Genomic DNA, 27,344 nt, shown 5'->3' on the forward strand with positions numbered 1-27,344 from the left:
AGGCAAAAGGCAACTGTCCAGTGGAAAGAGTGGAGAAGAGTAGAGAACTCCTTCCACGGGAGACATTATAATTATAGTGTGTGGCATCTCAAGATGAGAGTAACGCCATATTGGATTACGCAGTGGCAAATTCGGATGAATTTTACGCGGTTGCGTCGCCAGCGTACTGACAAACTGCTCTATGTTTGTGTACGAATCACGGCATTCGGTGGCATGGTAAAGCAAAGATAAGCCCTTATTTGGAAAATGCATGAGAACCAAATTATTACCCATTAGTTTGATTTTGGTGTTTGGTTTACTTTTTATTTGATTTTCGTTCAGTTTTCGTTTGGTTTTCGAAATTTGTAATTCCATATAATATAAATAAGACCTGATTCTGTGTCGCCTATTTAAAATATTTGGATGACGTCGTAAAATATGCCAATAATCATCCTTCTTAATGCCGATATACTGTCCTAGACTAGTTAAAGACCTGTAAGAGATCCAATAAAGAGACTTAACAATAATTTCCAAAACAGTGAGCTAGTGCATTAAACAAAATAATTATTTCTGTGAATGTTTTTTCATAAAGCATTTCCTGGAATGTATAATAAAAGCCATGTAAGACAACACTTGGTCACACTCATTTTAATCGATATATACCCTGATAAACATGCGTCTAAAACAATAGTATGCCAGATAAAACACAATGATTGAAAGCTGTTGGAGTCATGCTACTACAGACGGGTATCTGCATAATCATTGACAGTAATATGAATGGAATAAATATTAATGATTGTACAAACACTTTCCAAAAAAGACCCAATATTTTTTTGGTCTGCGAGTAATAAATTTTAGGCCAAAGACATGAATCAAACTATTGCAAACGATTCAAAAATTATTGTATTTTTGAACGTGCTTGTCCTATTTACCATCATAACAATACCATTCAATAGCAACAAAATGTACTGTAGTATCCTTCACCCATTGTACCTAATGGTTACAGAAAACAATACTTTACAAATAAGCAAGCTATCATATGGTCCTTGTGTTGGTAAGAGTTCAGGATTTCCGCCCAAACTCAAAAGGAAACTCTTAACACCAACAATATACCAGCCCTTCGCTGAGCAATCAAGAAAGTTGAGCAGTCTGATTGGGTAATAGAGGTGCACTTCCGGAAAACTTTCTTTGACCGCAATACAGATATAAGCACCCAAACCCACGAGTTTGACTGACAATAGGAAATTTGAAGCTACATCAAATGTTCATCAGTGTCATTAACTTTAATCATTCAATCTGGATTTACAATATATTATTTATTCAAATAAGATTCCAGGACATCACTTGAAGGAAACCAATATCATAGAGGATGATTTCTGCATTATATTTACCTCGTTTTAACATGTGTTCTTCATGCCTACTGTTATTTACCGCATTATTTGTGGTAATTTCTGCACAAAAGGACTCATCGAGTAATTTTGATTCAAAATCGGAATGTTATAATTACCAAATTTCTTTTGGTGGAAAATATTTAAGGAAATTTTATACTTGTTGTGAGAAGCCGGCAACTACAGGGACAGTATCCCCATGTAAGGTAAGATGAGCTTTTAACTTACCCTCTTATCAAAGTATAATGTATAGAAAGACATATTGTTTTAATGAAAATTATTCGTATATATTTTGTATAATGTTTCTTTACTCAAGTTAATGTATATCTTCATCTGTGTAATATTTGTAGGTATTTGTTTTTATTTTTAAATCTTCAAACAATCTCACAATATTCTTGTAAGTATTTACGTATGTAATAATTGTGATTTTAAAGCTTGGAAGTTAGAGTCTATCGTTTATCATGTTTGCTGCGCATAAAATACAGTAAACGTATACAAACATTCCAATGATCTATTTTGTGAAATGATTAGTTAATTTGTCTGTTTTAGAACATTCCTATTATATTGATGAACAATATAAAATTCTTCAAGGTGGTACTACATCCCTTGATGAATTTGTTACTATTTTTGCATTTCTCTCAAAAAATAATAACACACTGTTAACAAAATTATGTATATTATACAAGTCATGTTATAGGGGCAAGGAATCCAGTTACTACACTGAAATTTTAGTGACTCAAGACAAGCAGTACGTTATTTATGATATCGCTAAAATGTACCTAATTTTGTAAATAACGAACCACTTTTCTTGAATCAGTGAAGTAATTGGATTCCTTGCCCCTATAATAACTTAAATTTTGTTACCAGTCTGTAGTTATTTTTTGAGAAAAAATACAAAATTAGTCACAAAATTTATCAGGGGGTGTAGTACCCCCGGGTAGTACCAGATTAAAGAAATTGAATCACATAAAAGAAATCATTTACTTATATCAAACATCACGTGGCATTACCTTCATCATTATAAGGACAAATTTGATATCAAAGCCATCACAAATGTTGGAACGCGAACAATATATGTGATGTCACCTATTCATGGCTCCAAGGTTAAAGCCAAAAAGTATATCTCTTTCTTGAAGTTATACTTTTCACATTCTTTATGCCACTTACAGGAGCCAGACCCAATTGCAAATTTCCAGTGCTACAAGGAATCGTCATTTGAGGAGAAGAATGTAACCAAGGAATTTAATTGTAAAGGGCAAACAGGACAGAAAAATGCGATGCAAAGGTTGGTTTTATTGCAGCTGATTGACTAGAAATATGTAATATATAAACGATGAGAAGGAACCAATCGCCGATCTCTATATCCCGATTGAGATTGAAATCATAATTACCATGATTACTTGTAGTCCGAAATACTTAACAGATGAGAATGTTTCAAAGTCAATGGGATCGAGAAAACCATTGTTATGACGGTACAAAATGGTTGTTTTAATTGTCCGTGAACTTGCTTTGGCTATAGATAATGACAGGAAGTTATATTTGGCTATTCCAGTTGAAATACATACCCGTGCACCCCCTATGAAAGACATGATCTTAATCTTCCACACAGGGAGTGTTAATTTCAAATGTGGTTACCTGAATAGGTGACTCCATTTGAAAACGACACACCCTATGTGGGAGGTTAATGCCATATGTCTTCCATTGGATGTGTATATATTCCAACTGGAATAGCCATTTTGAGCCATGTCAAAGGCTCAATGTTGTGGTGTTACAAAAAGACGTAGGTTTCCTGTATTGTTTAAAGTCACGGTTGTCATGTCTACGATACCTAAAGCGTGTTATAAAGAAAATACCAACCCAATTAATTAATCTACTACATTGTATCTGTTCTAGTACTTTACGTGTTAGTTACTACCCCATCTGTTTTCTTCCCCATTTGTTGAATTCACATTTTGCTCGGTTCAAATCTTTGTTATTGAATAACAATTTCTTTTGTGACAGATTTTTATAATTCAAATGGCTAAGATCCAGTTTTGCTGCACAGTGATGTGCATGATTGGATGCGAAAACATCTCTATTGACATTGTACTCCTTTCGTTAAATTCTGAATTTGATTGTGCTCTCATGTATAAATTATTATAAATCTTCCTTGTTTTGCAGATGTACCACTCGTTGGGCGTGGCTTGAGCAGGATGAAGACGACCCAGAATGCTGGGCGTGGTCAAAATGCTTTGCAGGTGCTTGCGAAAAAGAAGAAGAAAATACAGGGTATGTGTATATAAAATAGTCGCATTGAACATTGCCTTATTGAGTTCTTGGTGAATGCACAGTTTTAGATCAGTACAAGTTCTGATCGACCTACATAAACCATCACAGCCATGATCACCTCCCTGAGTTTCGCAGAAGAATCTTGGTCAGCGACCAAGTTACCCCGGAAGTTACCACGATAGGAATTGCTTTATTGTGGAGGTAACTTGATTTTTGACCAAGATACTGCTCGCTGCCTGAGTTTCGTATTTATAGACTGGGACAATAATGTTTATTCATACTCAGTAACTTTAATGTCTCATACAAAACACAATAATGCAGACGACAAGTAATCAGAAACGGGTTTGTACATGTTGAAGTTTGATAAAATAATCAAAACATTTATTTTCGATTATATCTCCTCTATCCAGATCATCATTAAATGTAGATTTTTGCGGAGATGGTCGATGTGACTCATTCACTGAAGACGGTAATTCCTGTCCCATAGACTGCTGTCCACAAGTCAATCCTGAAGAATGCCAGGTGGTGAATAACACATGTCCGGATCCATGCTGTGGACAGCCACTGTGTTGTATACTACCTAGAACAGCAACATCTTTTAGTACAATAAGTGATGTATTTATATATGTAATTGTAGGTGTTGCAGCTTTTATTGTGCTTCTTAATCTCTGTTGTTGTTTCTGTTGTGTGTGTTGTGCAAAGAGATGTTGTAAAAAATATAAGAAAGATAAACATGATAAACATGGTAAAAGTAAAGAGAAGAATACACCAGTTTAGGGCAAAATGATACGCACGCACGCATCCCGCCTAAGAAACATCTTGTCAGAACACGTTTTAGTATTCTGACAAGATGTTTAAGTATTCTGACAAGAGTTCTGACAAGAGTTCTGACAAGCGTTCTGACAAACGTTCTGACAAGTTTCTGACAAGAGTTCTGATAAGCGTTCTGACAAGAGTTCTGACAAGCGTTCTGACAAGAGTTCTGACAAGCGTTCTGACAAAAGTTCTGACAAGAGTTCTGACAAGCGTTCTGACAAGAGTTCTGACAAGCGTTCTGACGAGAGTTCTGACAAGCGCTCTGGCGACAGTTCTGACCAGAGTTCTGACAAGCGTTCTGACGAGCGTTTTGACAAGCGTTCTGACAAGAGTTCCGACAAGAGTTCTGACAAGAGTTCTGACAAGCGTTCTGACAAGAGTTCTGACAAGCGTTCTGACGAGAGTTCTGACAAGCGCTCTGGCGACAGTTCTGACCAGCGTTCTGACAAGAGTTCTGACAAGCGTTCTGACGAGAGTTTTGACAAGCGTTCTGACAAGTGTTTTGACAAGCGTTCTGACAAGGTATTGCAATAAGTAGATTCACGTGGCATTAAAGGTGATTCTGGTTATTCAGTCCTCTAGAGTATGGCATCTGATATTAACAAGGATGTTTCATAATTAATAGCTAGCGATGTAAGAATATTCTCTTATTTCTTAACAAGGATACTGTGAAATAGTTTCTTCACGTGGCATTAAAGGCGATTCTGGTTATTCTGTCTTCTAGAGTATGGCATCTGATGATAAGAAGGATGTTCCATAGCTAGTGGTGGAAAATATTCTCTTATTCTTATACAAAATATTGTGTTTATTTGAATGGCGCGGTTCCACTAAAAAATGGATGGTCAAATCTGGTTAATTCGAAAATTCACAGGAACTTGACGAATGCATTGGACTGACGTGTAATCCAAACACTGCGCAAAATGCAGACATGCGTTTGTACGAGTGGGCATTATGTGCTTGTAAATATGTATGTAGTTTTTACTCAGAATATATGTATATATAGAATTTTATGAAATTTTACTGTTTTATTTTATTTTATTTTTGATACATCTACACAGTACTGAACAAAGTAAATAATAATTATTGACTAGGCCTACTATAATAATAAAAACGGTAAGGAAAAGTAGAAAATAATATTAAATGAAAATTAATTTTAAATTTTAAACGAAACTAAACCTTATAGGATATTTAATAAAAAATGGTATTTATGGTTAATATAGTATAAAACGTAATATGCCTTGCAATTGGTAAGACCACTTTGAATTTAAACAAATATTTGTTATATGTTATTACTCTCAAGACCTTAATAACAATCACGCACTGTGATTTGTCGAACGCGTCACATGAAATCTCTATTATTTGGAATTATGTGCTCTGAATGCGTGCACATTCAACGCAGAGCATTACGCGAAAAAGTTTTCCTGCGATACCCGCTTAACTTGTGCTGTGGACATGCGTACTCGCCTTACCTTGATGTAAACAACTTCAAATATTTGGGCAAACAAGTGAATATTCTTTAAATTGCACCACTTTTGCGGTGAAAGAATTGAAAAAAACACGCCGAAATAATGGGCGAGGCACAGCCGAATTTATGTTTTTACTGCCTCGGAAACTTGTTGTAAAGGATAGGGCATCCGCATTACCCTTATTTCCTAAATATAGATTTGTATCTCTAAAGGGCATTTGAAATTGGTATATATATTTGGCATTAATATATCTATATATATGATGTTTGTGGTATTCATGTGGCTGGTAAGAATAATGAATAAGAATGGCAATAATAAATGAGGCATTATCATGATTAAGTTATTGAAATTAGGATGTAAATTAAAACCATAATGTACATTCTGAATTAGGAAAAAATAATTAGGAAAAAATTTAAACTGATTTTTTGGCATATTTGATGGCCAGATGCAAATTGGGGTTTCTTACATATTCCCTCGACATTTCGGCTTGAAAAGCTTCCTGGCAAAATTTAAAAAAAATTTAATAAATATAATATTAAACATTAACAAAATAAAACATATAAATATTTTACAAAATAATGTGCACATCTCTAAATAGGAACTGTCCAGTAATGACGTCACTGATAATACATGATTAAGGCGAAATATGAGCAGTCCATATCACCTTTTAAAGATTTTATTGGACTTTTAAGATGTATTCTCGTTTTAATAAACTCTTACTGGCTATTTTTGGACTGAACTGAAGAAAGAGCCTACTAGTGACCAAATGAATATCAAATTTGGTGGAAAATGTTGGACTTTAATGTTTCGCCAAACTAGATTTCTTAGTTTGACCTTGTACTTCAAGAAAATGCTCAATTTGAAAAGCAGACTTTGCCTATTTACAGATGTGTGCCCTAAAAACAGAAGGGACAAACTTGCTGATTTATTGGTATTCATGATAAAACGATCTGTTTCTGAGGCAAGAAAATTTGATTGCTGCAATAATACTTACCTGTTTATAGCTATTTTGTAAATTTGTAATATAAGAAGTATTTTGTACAGATTTAAGAATGTCTATGATGATGCAATACATAATTAAAGTGGCTGAAAAAATATGAAACGAAGTTGTTTGAAGTATGTATTTGAGATTCGAAATGTCAGTGAGTGTGTAGATTTATTCCGAAAGAAAAGGCTCAAGCATTTACCATGACCTTTTATGATTCGAGCTCACAATCATACCCTATTCGCCGTAGAAGTGATGATGTAATAGCACAAAGTGAAAATTTAATAAGGGCTGATAATGGAGAGCAAGGCCGGATTTTTATACCATTGGGCCAGATGGGCCCGGGTCCAGGGCAATTTTGGGCCCCCAAAGTTGCCCTATGCATCTTTCTTTTAACCCCAATAACAGCATGGTTTTTAGTCAAAATAGGGCAAAATTATAAAATTTTCCGCGCTTCGCGTGCATTCAAATACCAAAATTTACGTTGATCTGGGGCCAAAGTAGTCTGAAATTGAATTGAACAAAATATGTTAGTCCCCCTTTAGTTAAACCAAAACTTGGCCACTGACTTGAGTGCACATGCCTTCTTTGGCACGTGAATTCGGGGGCTCCACATTTTGGCCTTCCCCAGGGCCCATAGGCTAAATCCCGCCCTGGTTAAAAGGGCACACACTGTTCCTTGTCCATGGGCCCCTGATGCTCTTGCTACGCCCCTGTACCATAGCAATAAATGAATACAATTTTTAAGTATATCGCCTATCACTACAAGCAGATTCCACTAATCGCCTGTGCAATGAGTCACCTGTGTATGTCTACAATCATAGATTGAATACAATACCGCTCTATTCAAAGATACTTAATCGTACAGGTGCGAGTGATCCATGTTCTTTGACATCAATGGTTCAATATATTGGTACCGTATGAACATTGTAGTGCAGGACGGTTTTTCGGCAAAAAACAGGTTTATCGACCAAGAAACCTGGTTTTTCACGGATATACCTGGTTCGAAGGGTATAGTTTTTATGAAAAACCAGGTTTCTCGGTCGAAACACCTTATTTAGCAATAACTATGACAATCGAATTGATAAACCAGGTTTTTCGATCGGAAAACCAGGTTTTTGATTGTAAAAACAGGTTTATCGACGAAAAACCAGGGTTTTCTGTTCTATTGTGCAATATACCTGCCATAGGCGTGTTAGATTCGTTTATACTGTGCATATGGTAATTTCAGTGCCACAAAGCATTCATTTAACACATACGCAATAATACCCAAGAGCTGCCCAAGCTCCCCCTCAGCTCTCAGCCCTCAGCTTCAACTTCAATTCACCTTTCTGATAAGTCAAGTTAACTGAGAATACGTCGTCGCCAATGCACACATTTGACTGGTGTGCCCATCCAAATGGCGTGTTCGCGGTTTAATAAATTTACAAAGGAAATTCTATTGCGCGGCATCCCATCCCATCCGCCCTTGGTTTGTTATGTGTTTACGTAGCCTAATTCCATGATCTAAATAAAACAATACTTGTGATTATTCCTCTACTTTTTAAAAAAAGTATTAAAAACCCGATCGGTGTTTTGTTTCTCCTGTAGTTGTGGTCACCTGTTGTGCTGTTACTAAAAACAAGGAAGTTTGTATAGGGTTCCCACGATACCCTGAAAAGTTTGTCAAAATATATTTCAATTGCTTCTTTACTTTCGGTATTAAGATCGTATCGAGAAAATTCCCAATATTGAGCAATGTTTGCGTAATGAATTTCGTAAATACAATCGGCCAACCATGTGCTTACTTTAGGCCTAAAATAGTTTGCCCTTAAAGCTCCAAAGTAATCTTTTAAAAATATTTTGGCATAAATAACATAACATATTTTTTTAAAAACCTAAGTGATTTACCATGAAATACAATGGTAAACAATGTGTTATCAGGTTTGTCATTCTCGTTTTTTTGATACATCAAAGGCAAGCGGTACGAATTGCAAACAGGCAAAACATTTTGCGAATTGTATACCAAATTTGAAGATGCAAATATGAAAAAGCAAACAACCTCCCCCCCCCCCCCCGACACACACACACACACCACACATACCCACACAAACCGTGACACATATTTCAGATTTAAGGGTCGGTCGAAAAGATCAATATACTAATCTTTGTTTTAGATTGTTATGTTAATGGAGTGGAGCGACTCTGTAGTGATGGTAGCGATGTGACAAGACTTTTGTAAAAAAAGAAAACTTCCTTGCAGAAAAAGCCTACCCATTTTATAGATCGCAATGGGGATTTACCATTTGGTCTAATAACCATTTAGTCCAATAACCATTTAGTCCGATAACAATTTCGACCAAACACCATTAGTCTAATAACCAATAAGTCCAAATAACCATTTGGTTTAACAAGCATTTTATGCTATTAAACCAATTGATCTACCAAACGATTGGTCTAGTAGCACGTGTGAGGCTATGAAGGCTATAATGGGCTATTTCAGAAAAACGATGCACACATATACATGTAGAGGAGTTCGGATTTCCGGGTTTTTGACAGCTTTCGGTTGTTGGAAATCCAGACTTTCATAATGTCTAAATATGAGAAAAAACAATCCAGCACAAAATAGTTCACAATTTAAAATCCTAAATTTGAGGGGCTCATTTAAGACAATTCCACCTATGCCAGGTGGCAAATTATTGCAAAGCGGAGCGCGGGGAGCTCTTACCAGGGTCGTAGCAAGAGCATCAGGGTCCCATGGACAAGGAACAGTGTGTGCCCTTTTAACCAGGGCGGGATTTAGCCTATGGGCCCTGGGCCAGGCCAAAATTGGGAGCCCCCGAATTCACGTGCCAAAGAAGGCATGTGCACTCAAGTCAGTGGCCAAGTTTTGGTTTAACTAAAGGGGGACTAATATATTTTGTTCAATTCAATTTCAGACTACTTTGGCCCAGATCAACATAAATTTTGGTATTTGAATGCGCGCGAAGCGCGAAAAATTTTACAATTTTGCCCTATTTTGACTAAAAAAACATTCTGTTATTGGGGTTAAAAGAAAGATGCATAGGGCAACTTTGGGGGCCCAAAATTGCCCTGGACCCGGGCCCATCTGGCCCAATGGTTTTAAAATCCGGCCCTGCTCTCCATTATCAGCCCTTATTAAATTTTCGCTTTGTGCTCGGGGTCCCTGAACCCTCGGGGCCCCATGGGCTTCGTCCACCCTGTCCCCCGCTTGCTACGCGCCTGGCGCTTACCGCCGGGGGTCCAGGGTCGTTTAAGGGGTGACAAAAAAATTTATTTTGCTCTTATGATTGTTTATAAAAAAATTTAAATTAAAAAAACAAAACATTTCAGTATGTTTCAGCAAAAGTTGTGATCAGAGTTTATGCAGGGGCCTAAACCTGTTACCAATATTACAGTTTTTACCGAGGCTGGATTTTTTTCCGAGGCCTAGCATCGGTAAAAACTGTGATCTTGATCTTGGCTCGTATATAAGTATTAGCAAAGTTGTGTTGGCAGAGATCATGAGGTACATTGTACATTTCACAAGTTTTTGACACAATTCATCAATCAGAATGCTACAATGGTTGCCCTACTTACTCAATAATTCTTTCAATCTTCCTTCGTTTATTGGTAGGCTTCGTCCACTGAAATATTGTCGAAACAACATTCGGCTTCAACACACATTTCCCTGTGAGTGTCTTCACCTCGGAAATGGGCAGAACACACCACTGTTGATTTTGTAATAGTAAAATAATGAATGAAATTGTTATTTTGGCATGATATTATATGTATATAGTTACAAATACAAGTGATTTAATCAATTTAACCAAACAATTGGTATACTGATGAGTGGAAAAGACAGCAAAAAATATGTACAGTGAATATCCACATTACTTGATGCAATAGACCATGTCGACAGTTAGCTACAGTTGATCAGATTTTGAGCAAAAACAATACAATAAATAATGGAACAAAAGAAGATGGCTAGACGTACGAGAAGAAAGTACCAGTTTTGTTTTGTTTTTTTGATGGAGGTTTTTAATGGCACAAGGTGTTTCGAGTTGTATAAATCCTTCAACCGGTTTATGATCTCGCCACAATGCATTTGAAGGAATAGGAAATGCATCATAATGGCACATTTTGATTCGAGCTGTATAAATCTTACTTCCGGTTTTATGATCGCGCCACAATACATTTCTTCCATTAAAAAAAAACAGTACGATAGTGGCTGAAATGAAAAAAAACAAGGGTCAAAGAAACATGGGCTAAAAGTGCAGCAATTAAATCGACGAAGCTATACCGAGCACATTGGATTTGATTCTTATAAAAACTTAATAACTTTATGACTAGGGGAATAGACTTAAAATTGGTTGTCTTGAAGCAAATTCTATCTGCCAAAACTTGCGCTTGGGAGCTGGACTATATGCTAACATTCGATGTTTATAAAGTCATGTAAAAATAATGAAGCTTCATACGTCATGATGATATAGACCTATTTTGCGATGGACCTAGCCAATGGAGGATATGGTCACACCATGACTGTACCGATGATTTCGCAAAAAAAGAGGGCAGAATTGGATAAATTACCGTTATAGTTTTACAGCGTTCCAGAACCCTTCGATTATACCATTTCCCACCCTGATGTGGTAATGACGTCAGTGTGCATTTTATAAGGCGTAACTCCAAAATAGCTCTAGCGTTTGCTCAAAGCGATGACATACGCACGGACGCGTTTAAAGACGCCTCATGGATGCGTGCGAAAACAGCTGTCACAATGCGTTACTGTCTCATTAGGGTGATAATGTCATTTAGACGTTTTGCTACCCATCTATGTTACATTTTGACATAAGAAAAACGCTATCGACATTTCTAACGATCTCCTCTAAGGGGCTGTGCAATGATTATGAGCCCTGGGGAGGGTAAAATTGGGGGGATCGGCAAGACATATTTGGCCAGCCAAAAGAGGGGGCAAACAATTTTTGGCAAGCCGAGGGTGGGGGGGGGTGGTTCAAGGATTATGAATTTACACAACAACAGACCATATAACTCTTTTAGATAAACACTCTAAATATTTTACGGGAATTCGATGTGGCCAAATACACACCATATCTTGCGGCTTAAAAGCGAATATCCTATACATACCACAATAAACCATTTAGGGTTTTAAATGGCCCGTCAAAAGGAAACTCTTTAAGTTCTTACCATCGACAGCAACCCTCGCACCGGGAAAGTAAGGCAGTCAGATTGGTTTAAAGTTCAAAGAAACATCCGCCAACATGAGAATATAACCTATAAAAACATAAACCCAAACATTTATCTGACAAGTGACGCTTCATCAATTGTTTCTTAACCTAAATCATTCAATCTGGATTTACCACATTATTATTGATTCAAATAAAGCACCACGACATTACTTGAAGAAAACCTAATTTATTTATATAGAGGGATGATTTCTACATTATATTTACCACGTCTAAACATGTGTTTTTCACGCCTGCTGCTATTTACCGCAATATTTGTGGCAATTTCAGGACAGAAGGATTCATCGACGGAATGTTACAATTACCAAATTTCTCTTAGTGGATTTCTAAGCCAATTTTATACCTGTTGTCAGACGCCGACAACTACAGAGGCAGTATCCACATGCAAGGTAAGATGAGCTTAGGGATGAAATCAAAACTCGACCGGCAGTCGACCGCTGGTTCTGGGCGGTTCCATCCGTTTATACCCTCCTTGATTGGTTCAAAATTGGACACAATATTCATTTTAGCCAATCGGCAGGTACATGTAGTTCTCATATGATTAAAATCAAATGTTTCTTTACATTTCACTTTCTTGAAGTTTTACTTTTGACTTTCTTTTAATATGTCACTAACAGGAGCCAGACCCAATTGCAAATTACCAGTGCAAGGACAATGAAACGAACACTCGAAAAATAAAACCAAGGAATTTAATTGTGCAGGACAAACTGGACAGAAAAACGCGAGGGAAAGGTTGGTTTTATTTATAGTTGTATCTATTTTGCATCAATTCGTCAGCCGTCTCTCGCGGTTTGTAATTGGGGAAGATTTCAGTCAGTTTAAATTAGAATCTTGCTCCAGTGGCCTTCCCACCAAATTTCATGAACCTGCGACAATCTATGGCGAATTGACTCCGTATGATCCCAAAATGACCTTGATATTTTTGGTCTAGCATCGGTAGTCAATCCCACCAAATTTCATTAACCTGCAACATTGAATCTATGGTGATTTGACCCCGGATTCCCCCAAAATGACCTTGCCATTTTTGGTCTTGCTCAGTGGTCAATCCTACCAAATTTCATGAACCTGCGAAAATCTTGGCAATTTTGCCCCGGATGACCCCGAAATGATCTCGACAATTTTGGACTCCTATCGGTAGTCAATCTCACCAAATTTCTTGAACCCGCGACAATCTTTCATATCTACACTATATAATTTCATTGCCCGGGCATTTGGAATATCGCGTGTTTTATGGCCGATATCTATATTATGTTTAAAATAAAATCATGTGATTCGTGCTTGATAATTATTTTTCTAACATAAAAAGCAAAATGTTGTGATTGCCGGAGACTTCCTTTAATTACCTCTCCATCCCCCTTCCTTCCAATTGCCTTGTTAAATTTCGAATGCGATTGATTGTGTTCTTATGTATAAATTTATTATAAATCTTCCCTGTTTCACAGATGTACCGCTCGTTGGGGGTGGGTTCCGCAGGATAAAGTTAAACCAGATTGCTGGATGTGGTCAGAATGCTTTGCAGGGGCATGTGAAAAGGAAGAAGAACAAATAGGGTATGTATATACAGGGTGTATCAAAATGATTGGTACAATATCCAGTGAACATGGCCAAGACTGAGTTTGACACAATACTTTATTGATGTACTGCTTTATCGACAACTTGTCGACGTCGGATCTTGAGATTTGACTAATACCCGCATGTAAGGCATACGTGTGATTATAGTGTTGCTTCGCTTTCCTCATTTATAAACACTTGAGTATCAGCGTCAGGGCTAGCAACCCTCTTTCGACAACACGCCATGGATGTGCATTTCGAGATCAGCTCAAGCCCATCAGACATACTAAATTGCAGTTTTTAATACGAGAAATGTCCTTCTAATATCAAATGATCGGAAGGACGCTCCTCGTATTCAGAATGTAATTTTATATGCCTGATGTGCTCTCATGTACCATAAAAAATACTGCTATCTGATTGCTTAATGGCTCACATAAAAAACCCTACAACTACACATAACATGGAAGAGAACTAGAAACAGGAATCGGCTTGTAAACAGCAATGGTCGTAGAAGTTTGGCAAATCAAAAATAATTCTTGTATAAATTTTATTTTCTCTCCCCAGATCATCATTAAAGGAAGATTTTTGCGGTAATGGTCAGTGTGACTTAAAATTAAATGAAACCAGTGATTCGTGTCCCATAGACTGCTGTCCTCAAGAGAATCCTACCAAATGCCAACTGTTGAATAACACGTGTACTGATCATAGGCGTAGATCCTGGGGGATGGGGGATTTATCCCCCAATATTTTGCCAGGGGATGGTCCATACAATCATCCCCCCAATGTTGACGCCTGATAATGGGTTTCTGACCAAATTAACCTCATATTTGCACATTTATCATTTTATCAACTTTTACACCATATTTCATCACTTTAGCTTAAAAATAGCAAAATTTTTCGTGCGCTTCGCGCGCATTTATATCATAAACTAATTTTGTCGCCAAAGGATGCTGGATTGACTTTACTTCAAGATTTTTTTCCAACTTCATCCCCCCCCCAATGTCAAAGAGAAATCTACGCCACTGGTACTGATCCATGCTGTGAACAGCAATCATGCTGTTACGTGAACTCAGATTCATTATTTTCAGATTTAGGTGGAATTGGGGAAACTATTATATGGATAATTGTAGGTGTAGTAGGATTTATTATACTTCTTAATATCTGTTGCTGTTGCAGTTGTGTGTGTTGTGCAAGGAGATGTTGTAAAAAATGTAAGAAAGATAAACACGGTAAACATGGTAAAAGTAAAGAGAAGAATACACCAGTTTAGGGTAAACTAACCCTAACCCTATACACGCTTGTTTGAACTTTCTAATAATGTTCAATTCTAGACAATACCAACAGCTATCACATTAATATATACGTATATTTTAAGCTATTTTTCACATGTATTTTCGTTTCTTTATCATCTGATTCATCTGTTTATGCTATTTTGTTTTAATTTTTAAACCCGGAATTGAGGGCGCTATTTCCATTATTTTAATTTAGCCAAATAGTTAAAGCTATTTCTTATATTTCATGATAAAAAAGGGTTTTGAAAATTGCCTTGCTATTTGTTGTTCTTTTTCTGGTGTTTTAATGCCACTATACCATTGTCTACACCTTGTAAAGATGAAAACACGATTTAAGATAAATAGCGCCATCAGTGTTCACTAAAAATGACATAGTTTTACATGCCATCAAACAACCGTGCATACATTTCCGAGGACCTTAAAAAAAATGACGAAATGTCCTCGGTGTGTCGATACGTTGTCATGTCAATTACTCAAAAAGTCGGTAATACCGAAAAAGTGTTAAAACGGTTAACACTGTGAGGACATAAGCTATAGAGGGGGTAGTAGTGCCGACTTGAACAGACTTGAAATTCTGAAAAGCGACGATGACGGGGATATTTTGGTTGAAAATGTGGGCTTTTTTGTGACTTTCCCCCCATTTTTACCCAAAAATATCAAATATGAAAGTGGCCATGGACGCTATTTGCTCTGAATAATAGAGAATAACCTTCAGAAAACCATAGGCCATTTCAACATGAAATACATATTCTATTCTCGGTCATGAACACTAAGTGGCTACTTTATGTGAAAGAATTTAGATTTCAATATTTCTCCGTATCAGATTACTCAGTATGACCTGGTACTTCAGGAAAATGCCAAGAAGACCGTAAGTCCACTTGGTCCCTCAACATGTATACACTAAAGTTACGTATAGTTTCTTGGGCTTTTATAATGTTTAATGCATGTTCCAGGGTAAAAACATCATGAAAGGTGGTGAAAGATTTGTTTTGGCCCCTGAACATGTATAAAACATTACCAAACTATACGAAACTATACGCAACTTTAGTGTATACATGTTAAGGGACCAAGTGGACTTACGGTCTTCTTGCGCTCAGGTCTTCAAATTTAAAACACAGGCTTTTTAATATAGTAAGTCCAGTTTTGCCTATTTACATGTGTGCATCTTAAAAAGGGGAAAACTAATTAAACTTGCTGGTTCTAATATCGGTATTCATTACAAAACGATCTGTTTCTGAGGCATGAAAATATTAACTTGACTGCTGCAATGATTATACATACATGTATATACTTATCATATTACTATTATTTTGTAAATTTATATTACAAATAAAATTTATTTTTGTAAAGATGTAAGTTATTTATGATGATGGAATAAACATATCACCAAGCAAGTGGCTGATAAAATTATTTGAAACTACGTTATTTTAAGTGTTTATTTTAGGTTCGAATTATTGCCATATTTGAGAATCCCGCAATCTTTCCATCCGCCCTTGATTTGTCACGCCTTTCCATGTTAACGTAGCCTATACTCTCCGCATCAATTAACATACATTGTTAATAGTCCGCTTCTTTGTTGAAGTGAAATACGTGTAAAAGATCAGATTCCCGATCAGAACTGTGTTTTGTTTTGCTTTGGTCACCTCGTGTGCTGTTACTAAAAACAAGGAAGTTTGTATAGGGTTCCCACGATACCCTAGAAAGTTCGGTTCATATACGTTTCCATTGCATCTTTACTTTCGGTACTAATGGTGAACCACGTACTTATTTTATAATAAAAACGTTGTAAAATAGTAAACAAAGAAAGGAATCAGGACTCAGTATAAGGATAGTATAACAAAATACAATTGCCGGACATCACCTGCACGATAGACATATATGTTTCTTTCCCACTACAGTATAATGACATTATATAAACGGCCTTATTTCTTATAAATTTATAAATAGTATTTCAATATTAAAAACAGATACGTTACCATTTTTGTAACGGATAACAAACTGAAAATAATTGGGTAGATGAATGTTCTCTTATGTGATGAATCAAGCAGACTTCAGGGCTATATTATACATGTGTGACATAGAATAATGGTCTTAGAGTTTAGAAAAAATCCAGGTCTATTAGTGAGAAAACCCTTACGTTACCTAAATTCCACTCCCCTCGAAAGATAAGACTCCGTGATAAATCAAGGCAAATATCATACAGACTGTGATTAATTGATTGATCAAGTATGGGTATTAAATCGGTGACAGTTTGTACACTTGCACGATTAAGGAAAAGGCGGGAAAAGGCTGAACAGATACGTTACGACAGATACGCCCCCCCCCCCAATATGTACAAGTTATATTGCTCAAAAAGTATTGTTAAAAATCACCCATGCATTGCTTCGTGTTCTGAACCTATTAAAGTTTTGTATGACTTTCATGAAGTTGGTATTTTGTCATTTCTGAGATCAAGCGTTGACACTTTAGCAGCAAAAGCAGCAACAGCAGACGCAACAGCAGATAGACACCAGGACAATACAAACACCCACTCCAATCAAAATATACCTCCATTGGTTACCCACTAGGAACGATAGGTTCATACAACAACTAGGTTCACTGCAACATATGTCTGCACACGTGCTATTAGTGACACTACATTCAAAGTTTACTTCCGGGCAGCAGTCTATAGCACATTCCTCTACGTTTTCTTTGTGATCGCATCGGCCGTCACCGCAGAAGCCTTCTTTAACGGCAGACCTGGTATAAGGAGAAGAAAGCGTTATAGTTCAGTTATGTTTTGGTGGGCTTTTGATTGGAGTTCTTCACGTACCAAGAATAGGGGCCAGCAGTCAGGATCAAAATCTTTTTCCCCCTGCCTTTCCTTATTTATCAAGAAGCCACCGTATCATGATTAGGTATTTACAAGTTTTCATTAAGTTCCCATTCAACATGTTCAACATATCTAAGCACAAAACATACCTACACACCCACCACCACTAGACGATGTTTTGGATGAGAAAGCGGACATTTTGGTTAGAAACGGCCAGGAAACGGCCAAAATGGAAATAATTTAAATTTTCTCATTCTTTTTGGTTTGAGCTCAGCAGCAGGGATTACTAATTCTCATCAGTTTTAATAAGACAATAATGATTGACACACACACCACGAAGTTTTCTCTTTCCATTTTGGCCGTTTCTCACGAAAATGTCCGTTTTCTCATTCAAAATTTCCTTTGCAAATGCAAACTCACCCCACTCACCCCTCCACACACCCCACATTCACACCCCACTCCCCACCCGGAAACACACTCTCCCTTCCTCAGTGTCCATTTTCTTCCCTCTAAAAGACATAGAGTCTGACTTTCAATGTTCCACTTATTGTCTATGTTTAGTTCGTTAAACTTTTAGTTCGTTAAATAAATACACAATAATACTTGGTCAAATCTCAATGTAAAATATTATTTTTACTCATTTTTCTCAAAAAGGCACTTTTTGAGTTAAGACCTTCTGGTTGTCAACCCTCGATGTATGATACTGTTTTCTTACCTCTAAGTATAACTTTTAAAAGTTTAAAATACGTTGCCATCTCAATTGTTTTTAAAATTCTAGCAGGAGTTTTACAAGAGATGATCATGATGATGAATGTTTTAAACCTCAAGTTCCGCACTTCTACCGATTGAATGTAAACCTCTAAACGAAGGAAAATCTTTAACTCACCCAAGGTTTAATTCTTCTTTTTGACATGCTCCAGTATAGCAAGTAGACCACATCCAACATGTGTCCTCAGCTACGAAACCCCATCGCCTATCACAACTGCATATTATCAGAAATACAAAATGGTGATAACGGTTTATTTCCATCTGTTATGCGTCAGTATAGGGAAATCGCAAGAAATATATATATAGATATATATAGATAATGTGTTCTAAGAACAAGGAATTAACATTTATTACCTGTGTCTGGCGTTGTTTTGTCCTTCTGTACCATTGCAGTTGAAAAATATTTCATTGAGTGTGCCGAAGGCATTGACAGGATTGCAGTCTAAATTTGGAACCTTTTTCTGATATAAAAAAGCAAATAATAAATTGTGATTTGTAAAGGTCGTATAGACAGAAGAAGAAGAGGAGGGGAGAAAGAAAAGAAGGAACAGAAGAACAAGAACAAGAACAAGAAGAAGAAGAAGAACAAGAACAAGAAGAACGCGCCCTGAATCGAGACTCGACTTTTGAAAAATGAAATGACTCAATTCATATTCTCAAATTTTCCCATAGAGATTATTATGACTGCTAGAAATGACTTGACTCGTTACAACTCTGCTGGGTTCAGTGACCATAATTAAACCAGGGGAATTAAGCAAGGACACTGGAGTGTGTTTAAGCAATATGGCCATCTTTTCCATTGACCTACCTTCTGACCTTCTCCTCCTTGCCGAGGCTGTCCCACTTGTCTAGTTTCTTCACAACAAATATAATGGTATTGCAAGGATCTTCCAATTGAATACACTGAATTCCTACATTCTGTACTAGGCGTTGTCGGTTCTATAGGCAATTTCTGTGCCTGTCTGATAAGTCGATGCTCTCTAGCCGCTACATTTGTTGGAGAACCCACGAGTAAAAACACACTTGAAAGTAATAATGAAGACACGCCAATAGACCAACTTATAAAATCAGTTTTTAAAATCATGTTGAAGATATTATAATGATTTAAACAAATTCAAGAAATTATATATGCCACTACTTGAGTGAAGAATGAAGTTGTGTGTGTTTTAACTTCAACAGGAAGGGGCTAGGGTTTTACTTCGCTATAGAGTGCCTTAATTTGTTCAAATGCTACTGCTGTTTGCAGCATGCTACAGGAATAGTTCAGTCATCGAATTATGAACAGCGTTAAAAAAAAAACCTGGTTATCCAACGAATTTGAAACGAGCGACCTTCATATGTTTGAAATTCTACTTTCGTCTTGATAATATACTTCAAATATGTAGAAGAATTTGTAATCAAGGTATTCAAAAAATGAGTATGGTTTTACTTCAGTGTAACAGTAGGACTATAGTACAATTTTACTTTGACAAGACGTTGGAAAAAGAGTTTTGAATGCATCATTTGTTATTGCAATACTTTAGTTTGTTCTGGTAACTTTCGACTTGCTGCAATTATGTTATTAGGAGGGAAGGGGTGAATTAGAGTCAATTTGACAGTAGTATTTCCTTCATATCATATCATTAAGCAGCTGTATGATGAGTGTGCATCCTCACAGGTCCCTGACAGTAAATTTCGCTGATGCCTGCCGTCTTTCCCCAACTCGATGCAACAAGCGATTCCCGCTGTTGTTTTGGTTCCACACCGCGTCAGCACCCCCGGTACTAGCATGGAGGCTGGCGACCGTCAATCGACGGTCGCCAACACCCCCGAACGCGCCCAGCACCATGACTACGCGATCAGCATCGCGTACACTACGCGTGTCCGGCTGTCAATCATCCGGGGTCGATCACCTCGAGCTTGACAACGATATCTGAATAGACTATTGCCAAGTCTTACGTGTTGGGAGTGTAAATTTAGGTTAATTCTCATGATTGAAAGAATATTTTGTTGTATTCTTGGCCGGGATCGCGAGATTGTTGGTCGATTTGACGTATTTAATAAACTAGCGGTCACCCGTCTTTCGCGGTTCGTAAATAAATACAATTTTACAAAATGCATCACCGCCCTCCAAGTTTTAATTTTACTGCGAAAAATGTTATCAACTTCCTATTACCGATTGATCAGCCGTTTTATTTCATTCATTTCATTTTAATCAACTTCTTCTTTGTTGCCCCCCCTGTGTTGTCCCCTATCCTCCTGTTCTTTCCACTGTTCCCCCCTTAGTTCACATCCCTCTTCTCCGCTCTGCCTCTTATCTGTCCCTAGTAGCATGGCCAACCCATGGCACCCATGCACTCTCCTCACTCATTTTGATTTTCCCGTGTTTATTGCTTCAGAGGCAGCGTGTTGATACGCGATGTCGTGAGATGACGCGAACTAAATGATACGCGTTTTTTTTTTGTTTGACGCGGCGTGTTGATACGCGAAAACGCAAGATTTTTTGTTTATTTGACGCGATGTAGTTGTTAGGCGGACATAGTAACTGATGCTCCCTATTTTGAGGTCCCTGGGTATTTTTTTAAGGTGTTTTTGCTCATTTTTAGACTTTAATCACTGAGATTGAAAAAAATGAGGTGAATATGCAGCGTAACTCGGTGAATGATTAGGTTTGCAAAAGTGAAATGTGCAGTTGCATCACCACCGTTCGAGTTTTTATCACGAAAAGTTTTGCAACTCGGTAATTTGTATATAGATGATGGGCTAAATTAAAAGGGCATTTCGTGATCCACAGCCTCATCCCCCACTTTTCTCAAAAAAAGTTGAGATTTTTATATCACTGGAAACCTCTGGCTACATAATGTTTATGTACAAAATATTTCTTGCAGATTAATTCGTTTAGCAAAGATATCGTGAAATTTGAATTACAACGCATTGTCTATGGAGCAGTGTAATACACATAATCATGCATAACTCGCGAACGCAAATTCGGAATCAACTGAAATTTTGGGAATATGTTTTTTTCGTGGATATCTAATGAAAAATGACATAAATAGAGGATGCTAGGATCACGAAATACTCCTTTAAATTAGCTGTTCAACATTTGTAAAAAAATACCGTATAGACAGGCTTGGAAAGTCTAACCGTGGATGCAGCAAGATACAATTTTACGGGAAATTTTCTTGCTCGAACGCGGAGCACGGACGCGATACAGCGGGTAGAAATCGCGGTAGTATTCCAGGATACGCAATGGCAGGATAATGGTGGCTTATGTACCTATTATATTATTTGACTAGCTGTCATATCCCAACTTACCTTATCCCTAGTATCCTGAGACATTATTGCATGATCTACCACGGTAATGCGTCATAGTAAATGAATTATTACGTTGTGTGTACGTAATATCATTATGCCCCGTATTACGATTGTATTACGAAACTTGCACCAAGTAACACTAACAGAGTAACACAATAATTGTCATAATCAAGCTACCCAAGACTGACGCTTTCACCTGTTTGGTAAACTTGCCCATAGGTCATTAAACAATAAATCGTAGTCATTTCAAGAGGATCTTAAGCTGAATTTGGAAAAGGCAGGCGTTTCAATAGATAACAAAGCTGACGGGTACAAATATTGTCGACAAGGCAATTGTCCTGATTGTCGACAAGCACGGATCAATAATTGTCGACAAAAATTAATTATTACAAAAATTAGAGAAATACTTAAGATATGCTTAACATCGACAATATTTGCCATGAAATAACTGCTTCGGTCTTCTCTTTCATTCGTAAGTGGTGCAGAACTGCAGATTATCTTTCCATTATAAATTCCAATATTCTGATAATGAATAATTGGGGTAAGCACGAGATCCTCGGTCATGTCGGTCTCTACTTGCTTCATTGTGTGTCAGTGTGTTGTTATGTTGGAGTCCTTGGAAGTGACGTAAAGCAAACACCGGCCTCCCCCCTTCTCCCACACCCCAACGTAACATAGTACATTCATACCACTGGCGATACGTCTTTGGCGCATCTTGTTAGAGATAGGAATACATATCAGTTTAGTGCCCACCAACACACCTCACCCTCCACACGCACCCCCACACACAGAGGAGGGCATGACCTTGCGGTGATTGCACTCAAATATTGCAATAAATAAAGCTGACATACCAGATGAATCAAGGAGATCCCAAGGCTTGATATCAGGCGTCTCAATTCCGGCCGCCCCATATGCGTGATTTTTCTTGGGAGGGGGAGCTGCCCAAAACTCGTTTTGATATATCATTGGCCTTAATTGCAGAGCCACAAGACGTACCTTTAAAAATATAATTGCGAATATTTGCTTCCTTGACTCATTTCCTATACGGACGTTTATAATAAAAAGTCAAAACGTAGAATGCGTTTTTTAAGGGATCTGGAATGAGCGTTTTGAGCGTTTCGACAGCATTTTTTGTGGGACATGAGAGCACATCAGACCTATCGAATTGCATTCTGAATACGAAGAATGTCTTTCTGATATCAAATAATTTTCATTTTATGAAATTCACGATATAATACAAATTTTATGACAAATTGTTAAAATTTGATATTTTTCACATTTGGAGATATAACAGTCCTCGAAGTAAATTTTATAAATTTAATGATATAGTCTTAAAGTATATGTAGCTGGGAGGAAAAGCCGACGATCAATTGAAAATTTTGACATTTCATATTGAAGATATGGATTTTCTTCCCAAAAAAAACCTAATATTTTTTGGTGTTTTGGGAAAAAAATCCATATCTTCAATACGAAAGGTCAAAATTTTCAATTGATCGTCGGCTTTTCATCACACCTACATACACTTTAGGTAGAAATCATCAGATTTATAAAGTTTACTTCGAGTACTGTTAAATATCAAAATATCAATTTTTAATGATTTGCCATAAAATGTGTATTACATTGCGAATTTCAAAAATCAAAATTATTTGATATCAGAAGGCCATTCTTCGTACCCCCGATCGTATTCAGAATGCAATTCGATATGTCTGATGTGCTCTAATGTCCCACAATAAAACTGTCCAAACGTTCATACCCCTTCCCTTAAGTTGCCACAACTTTATCAATCGTCTTTAATCGTTTTAATCGTCTTTAACACGGTTGTAGTACGTGGTTTTTAAAGGTGAACCTCATTGAAAATAAAGTTATATATCAATGGAAAGCTTATGATGTCAGGATACTAAAATTATTTTTCCGATTTTTTGATGGCCAATAAAGCTGAAAAATTAAAAAATGAATGAATTTTTGTCTTTTTAAGGCGCCCAAAACGCACCCAAATCAATCGTCTATGACCTTGGGAATGCTCGTGACGTAAGCTCAGGGTTCGCAGTCACGTGAACCTACTCGGAAATATGTAAACAAGACTTGCTTCCTGTACTTTGCAAGTTGTCCGGCAAGTCTGATTTTTACAATAAAGCTTGAAATTAGAGGAATCTTCAAGTTGCTGGTGCCTTCTCCGTAAATTTTTGACAAAATCAGTCATAACTCGCTGGGTATAATTGGGTAATTGAGTTTGAATTTCGCACTGGGATCAATTCCATGCGCAAATGCTTGTACCGCTCATGTCATGGACTGAATAAACATGATCGAAAAACAAATTAAGTACTTGTTTGTGACATTCCCTATTCTTGATTCATTTGAAAATATCTGATATTTAAAAATATCGTCTTGCAGTAATCAAAAAATTAATAAAAAAAACGCCGATTTCATCAAATCCAGCCCATAAAGGTTTTCATATTTAGCGCATTGCGGTAAATACATTCTTTCCACACAATCGCGATTGAAAGAAACATACTTTATTATAAAATAAGTACAATTTAGTCTTAGTAGATGGAATTCTGAAATCTGAATAAAATTAAAATATTGTCACTTGTGTCACGATTCTTTAATGATAGTACAATCAGTGTACGGTACTGAAAAAGTGAAACATTCATGTTATATGGATTACAGAACCGATGCGTAAATTGCTGCTGAAGAAATGGCATGGACCCGACCAAGGTGGGTATGCGCAAACACAGCGAGTCGCTTCGTCCTCAGTCCGGTAGCACTTGCGGTGTGTGTTGCAGCAGATTTGATCAAGTCTGCTTTTGTATGCATTTTCGCAATAAAGCTTGAAATTAGAGGAATATTCAAGTTGCAAATAATATAATTATTGTCAAGACATAAATTTTCCGTAAATTTTGGACAAAATCAGTCGAAACTGACTGTATAATTGGGTTATTGAGTTCGAATTTCGCGATGTGATCAATTCCATGCGCAAATGCTTGCTGCGACCGGTGACCGATCATGGCATAATAATATAAACATCAAATTAGATACTTGCTTATCAAGTGACATTCCCTGTTCTTGATTCATTTTAAAATATCTGATTTCTAAAAAATATTGTCTTGCAGTAATCAAAAAAAGCTTTCATTAAATCCAGCTCATAAAAAGGTTTTCATATTCTAGCGCCGTGATCATTCCCCGGTCGGATATCATTCATTGCGGAAAATATTCTTTCAATGAATTCACAATTGAAAGAAACAAATACTTTATAAATACAATTTAGGCATAGTAGACCGAATATTTGATGGAATTCTGAAATCTAAATTATAATATATGTCATTTCTGTCACAGTTCTTGATGATAGCACAATCGGTGTAAAAAAAACCCATCCATGTAATTGTTGTATGGATGATGGTAGTAGCGAAATACTGAAGAAATTGCAGGGAGCTGATGTCTGCGAGGCGGATATGCCCAAACAGCGCTAGCGCTTCGCTTCCTCTTCCGGGAGCACTGTGTATTAGCTGATTTGATCAATCGTTCCTTGATATTTGGAACATTTACAGGAATAAATTTTGCTGATGAAGTAGCAATAAGTTGGAAATATCAGAATGTGATTATGAAATCGGTCATTTTGTCTCAGTGCAAGTACAGTACAGTCGCGGATACCGAAAACTCGGCGACTGAGACTCAGTCAGTCACTGAGTTCATCCCGTATGTATCTACGAGTTCGCCTATCATACATGACCGGTTGTAAAGCTAAGAAATAATTAAAAAATCCTGTACATGTACCTTATTCTATTCCTTCATTTTCTCATTGTGATAAGTTCATCTCAACTTGGTGTGACAATCTGAACTGGTAGCACTAGCAGTTATTTTTTGCAATCTGTTTTCATTCCGGTTCTTCGGCGAATCTTCGCTCTTCGTGCTTTACTGTAATATTCCCTATGATATCGTGGATGGCTTGGCCTATCCCAAATCACCCCGGCCAGCACTTTTTCCATTTTTATCCACACACTTTATTCAGGAACTTCATTCTTGATTTGATCATGATGTTTCCTTCATGTTATTCTTATTTTATTGAAGATATTTTTCATGTAAAGTAAGTTGGCAATGACTGATTTCGTAATCAGTAATGCATAGACATTGTGTTTACAATCAAACCCGGAAGTAACTGTGTGTCCCCGAGCTGACGTCATCAACGAAAGCGCCCAATTTGAACGATTTCGTTTTGTAATTTAGGGGGGGGGTGCCAATATCCAATCTTTGCATTGAGATTTTGTCAAGCCTGGTACGTTAGGCAAATAAAAAATATTCTTTTCTGCTTCCTGACATCATAAGCTTTCCATTGATATATAACTTTATTTTCAATGAGGTTCACCTTTAATACCTATTCTGAAGGACCTGGTCGTCCTAAGAACTACTTTAAATACGTTTTTCACGTTCTGTAAACATTATTATAACGTTGCTAAATAACGTTTTAAAACTTAAAAAACCCTTTTTAGAATTACATTTTACAAAAGTTTTAATGAAACGTCCAGAAAACTTTTTTTTAGCTGGCATGGTATTATATTAATAAGTACGCTGCATATGAATTTCTTTTACTGAAATAGGACAGTTGACAAACATAACAAAAATATTCAAAATAACAACAACAAAAAAACACTCTCAAAAACTGTTAAATTTTGCAGTAATCTGTTATGCTAGTTGGATTCCTTGCATCATTTCCATTCTGAAAATGTGTACTTGTATATACGCTTGTATTTCTCATCATTACCTTTAGAGATACAATAAAAAATGATATCTAAATTACTGACTCGAAACATTTACATTTTGCACTTGCGGCTAGTTACAAATCTAGGCGGTATATTGTTTAGTGTCACTAATTCTACACATGTCACGTCCTAATTCCGCAGTCTAGTCACGTGGTTCCATAGTCAATTTAAAACATTTGTATATAGAAATTCATAAACCAATTAGCGATCGTTATTTCGAGCTTGTTGCCAGATGGTTTGTTTTGTAACGATGGATTACAAACTGGCTGGGACCGAGATCTGAGCTATGAAGTATTGGCGTGAGACATTGTCGAACAATGGCGTACTGGGGACGCTGCATAGATGCACGCGCGAAATAGCTGCCTCAACGCTTTGACGTCACTGCTACAGATTACTCAGTTTGACATTGTACTTCAAGAAAATGCCAAATTTGAAAATTTTGAGAGCTATCCTCAGGGTCCCTGTTCATACACCTTCTTCATTTATTAGGGACAGGCTTGGCTGGAAGCTCCTAAGTGATCGTAGACATGATAACTTATGTATCACTGTCTTTAAATGCCTAGGCTTGTTTCTGAAGGCCTAAATGATGTATTTACTCTAATTAGAAACAACCATGGCCATAATAGCTCACACTGTAATATAGCTCTTAATTTTAAACAAACAACTGAAGCTGGAAGACGTTCTTTCCTGTTCAGGGGGGACAAAGCATGGAATAATCTGCAATCTGA

At 36.9% G+C, this 27,344-nt stretch overlaps 3 protein-coding genes across 4 annotated transcripts; 2 read left to right on the forward strand and 1 right to left on the reverse strand.

Annotated features, from left to right (window-relative positions):
• Positions 1 to 1,227: 1,227 nt before the first annotated feature.
• LOC140140797 (uncharacterized) lies at positions 1,228 to 7,019 on the forward strand. The gene is made up of 4 exons (XM_072162555.1): positions 1,228 to 1,573; positions 2,537 to 2,652; positions 3,528 to 3,635; positions 4,046 to 7,019. The coding sequence occupies exons 1-4, from the start codon at positions 1,349 to 1,351 to the stop codon at positions 4,410 to 4,412; spliced, it is 816 nt and encodes a 271-aa protein (XP_072018656.1). The 5' UTR covers positions 1,228 to 1,348; the 3' UTR covers positions 4,413 to 7,019.
• Positions 7,020 to 12,336: 5,317 nt separating this feature from the next.
• Positions 12,337 to 14,394, forward strand: LOC140140248 (uncharacterized). The gene is made up of 4 exons (XM_072162038.1): positions 12,337 to 12,534; positions 12,763 to 12,877; positions 13,588 to 13,695; positions 14,261 to 14,394. Exons 1-3 carry the CDS (start codon positions 12,364 to 12,366, stop codon positions 13,692 to 13,694), a joined length of 393 nt encoding a protein of 130 aa, XP_072018139.1. The 5' UTR covers positions 12,337 to 12,363; the 3' UTR covers position 13,695; positions 14,261 to 14,394.
• Positions 14,395 to 15,911: 1,517 nt separating this feature from the next.
• Positions 15,912 to 19,747, reverse strand: LOC140140799 (uncharacterized). Of its 2 annotated transcripts, none has more exons than XM_072162558.1 (4): positions 19,377 to 19,747; positions 18,923 to 19,023; positions 18,687 to 18,782; positions 15,912 to 17,727 (listed from the first exon to the last, which is right to left on the reverse strand). In XM_072162558.1, exons 1-4 carry the CDS (start codon positions 19,650 to 19,652, stop codon positions 17,454 to 17,456), a joined length of 747 nt encoding a protein of 248 aa, XP_072018659.1. In that variant the 5' UTR covers positions 19,653 to 19,747; the 3' UTR covers positions 15,912 to 17,453. The 2 variants fall into 2 exon arrangements, with proteins under 2 accessions (XP_072018659.1, XP_072018658.1); XM_072162557.1 differs by having other exon boundaries at positions 18,923 to 19,029; positions 19,377 to 19,745.
• Positions 19,748 to 27,344: the final 7,597 nt, after the last annotated feature.

The sequence above is a fragment of the Amphiura filiformis genome, chromosome 19 (assembly GCF_039555335.1).
Source record: "Amphiura filiformis chromosome 19, Afil_fr2py, whole genome shotgun sequence".
Lineage (NCBI taxonomy): Eukaryota > Metazoa > Echinodermata > Ophiuroidea > Amphilepidida > Amphiuridae > Amphiura > Amphiura filiformis.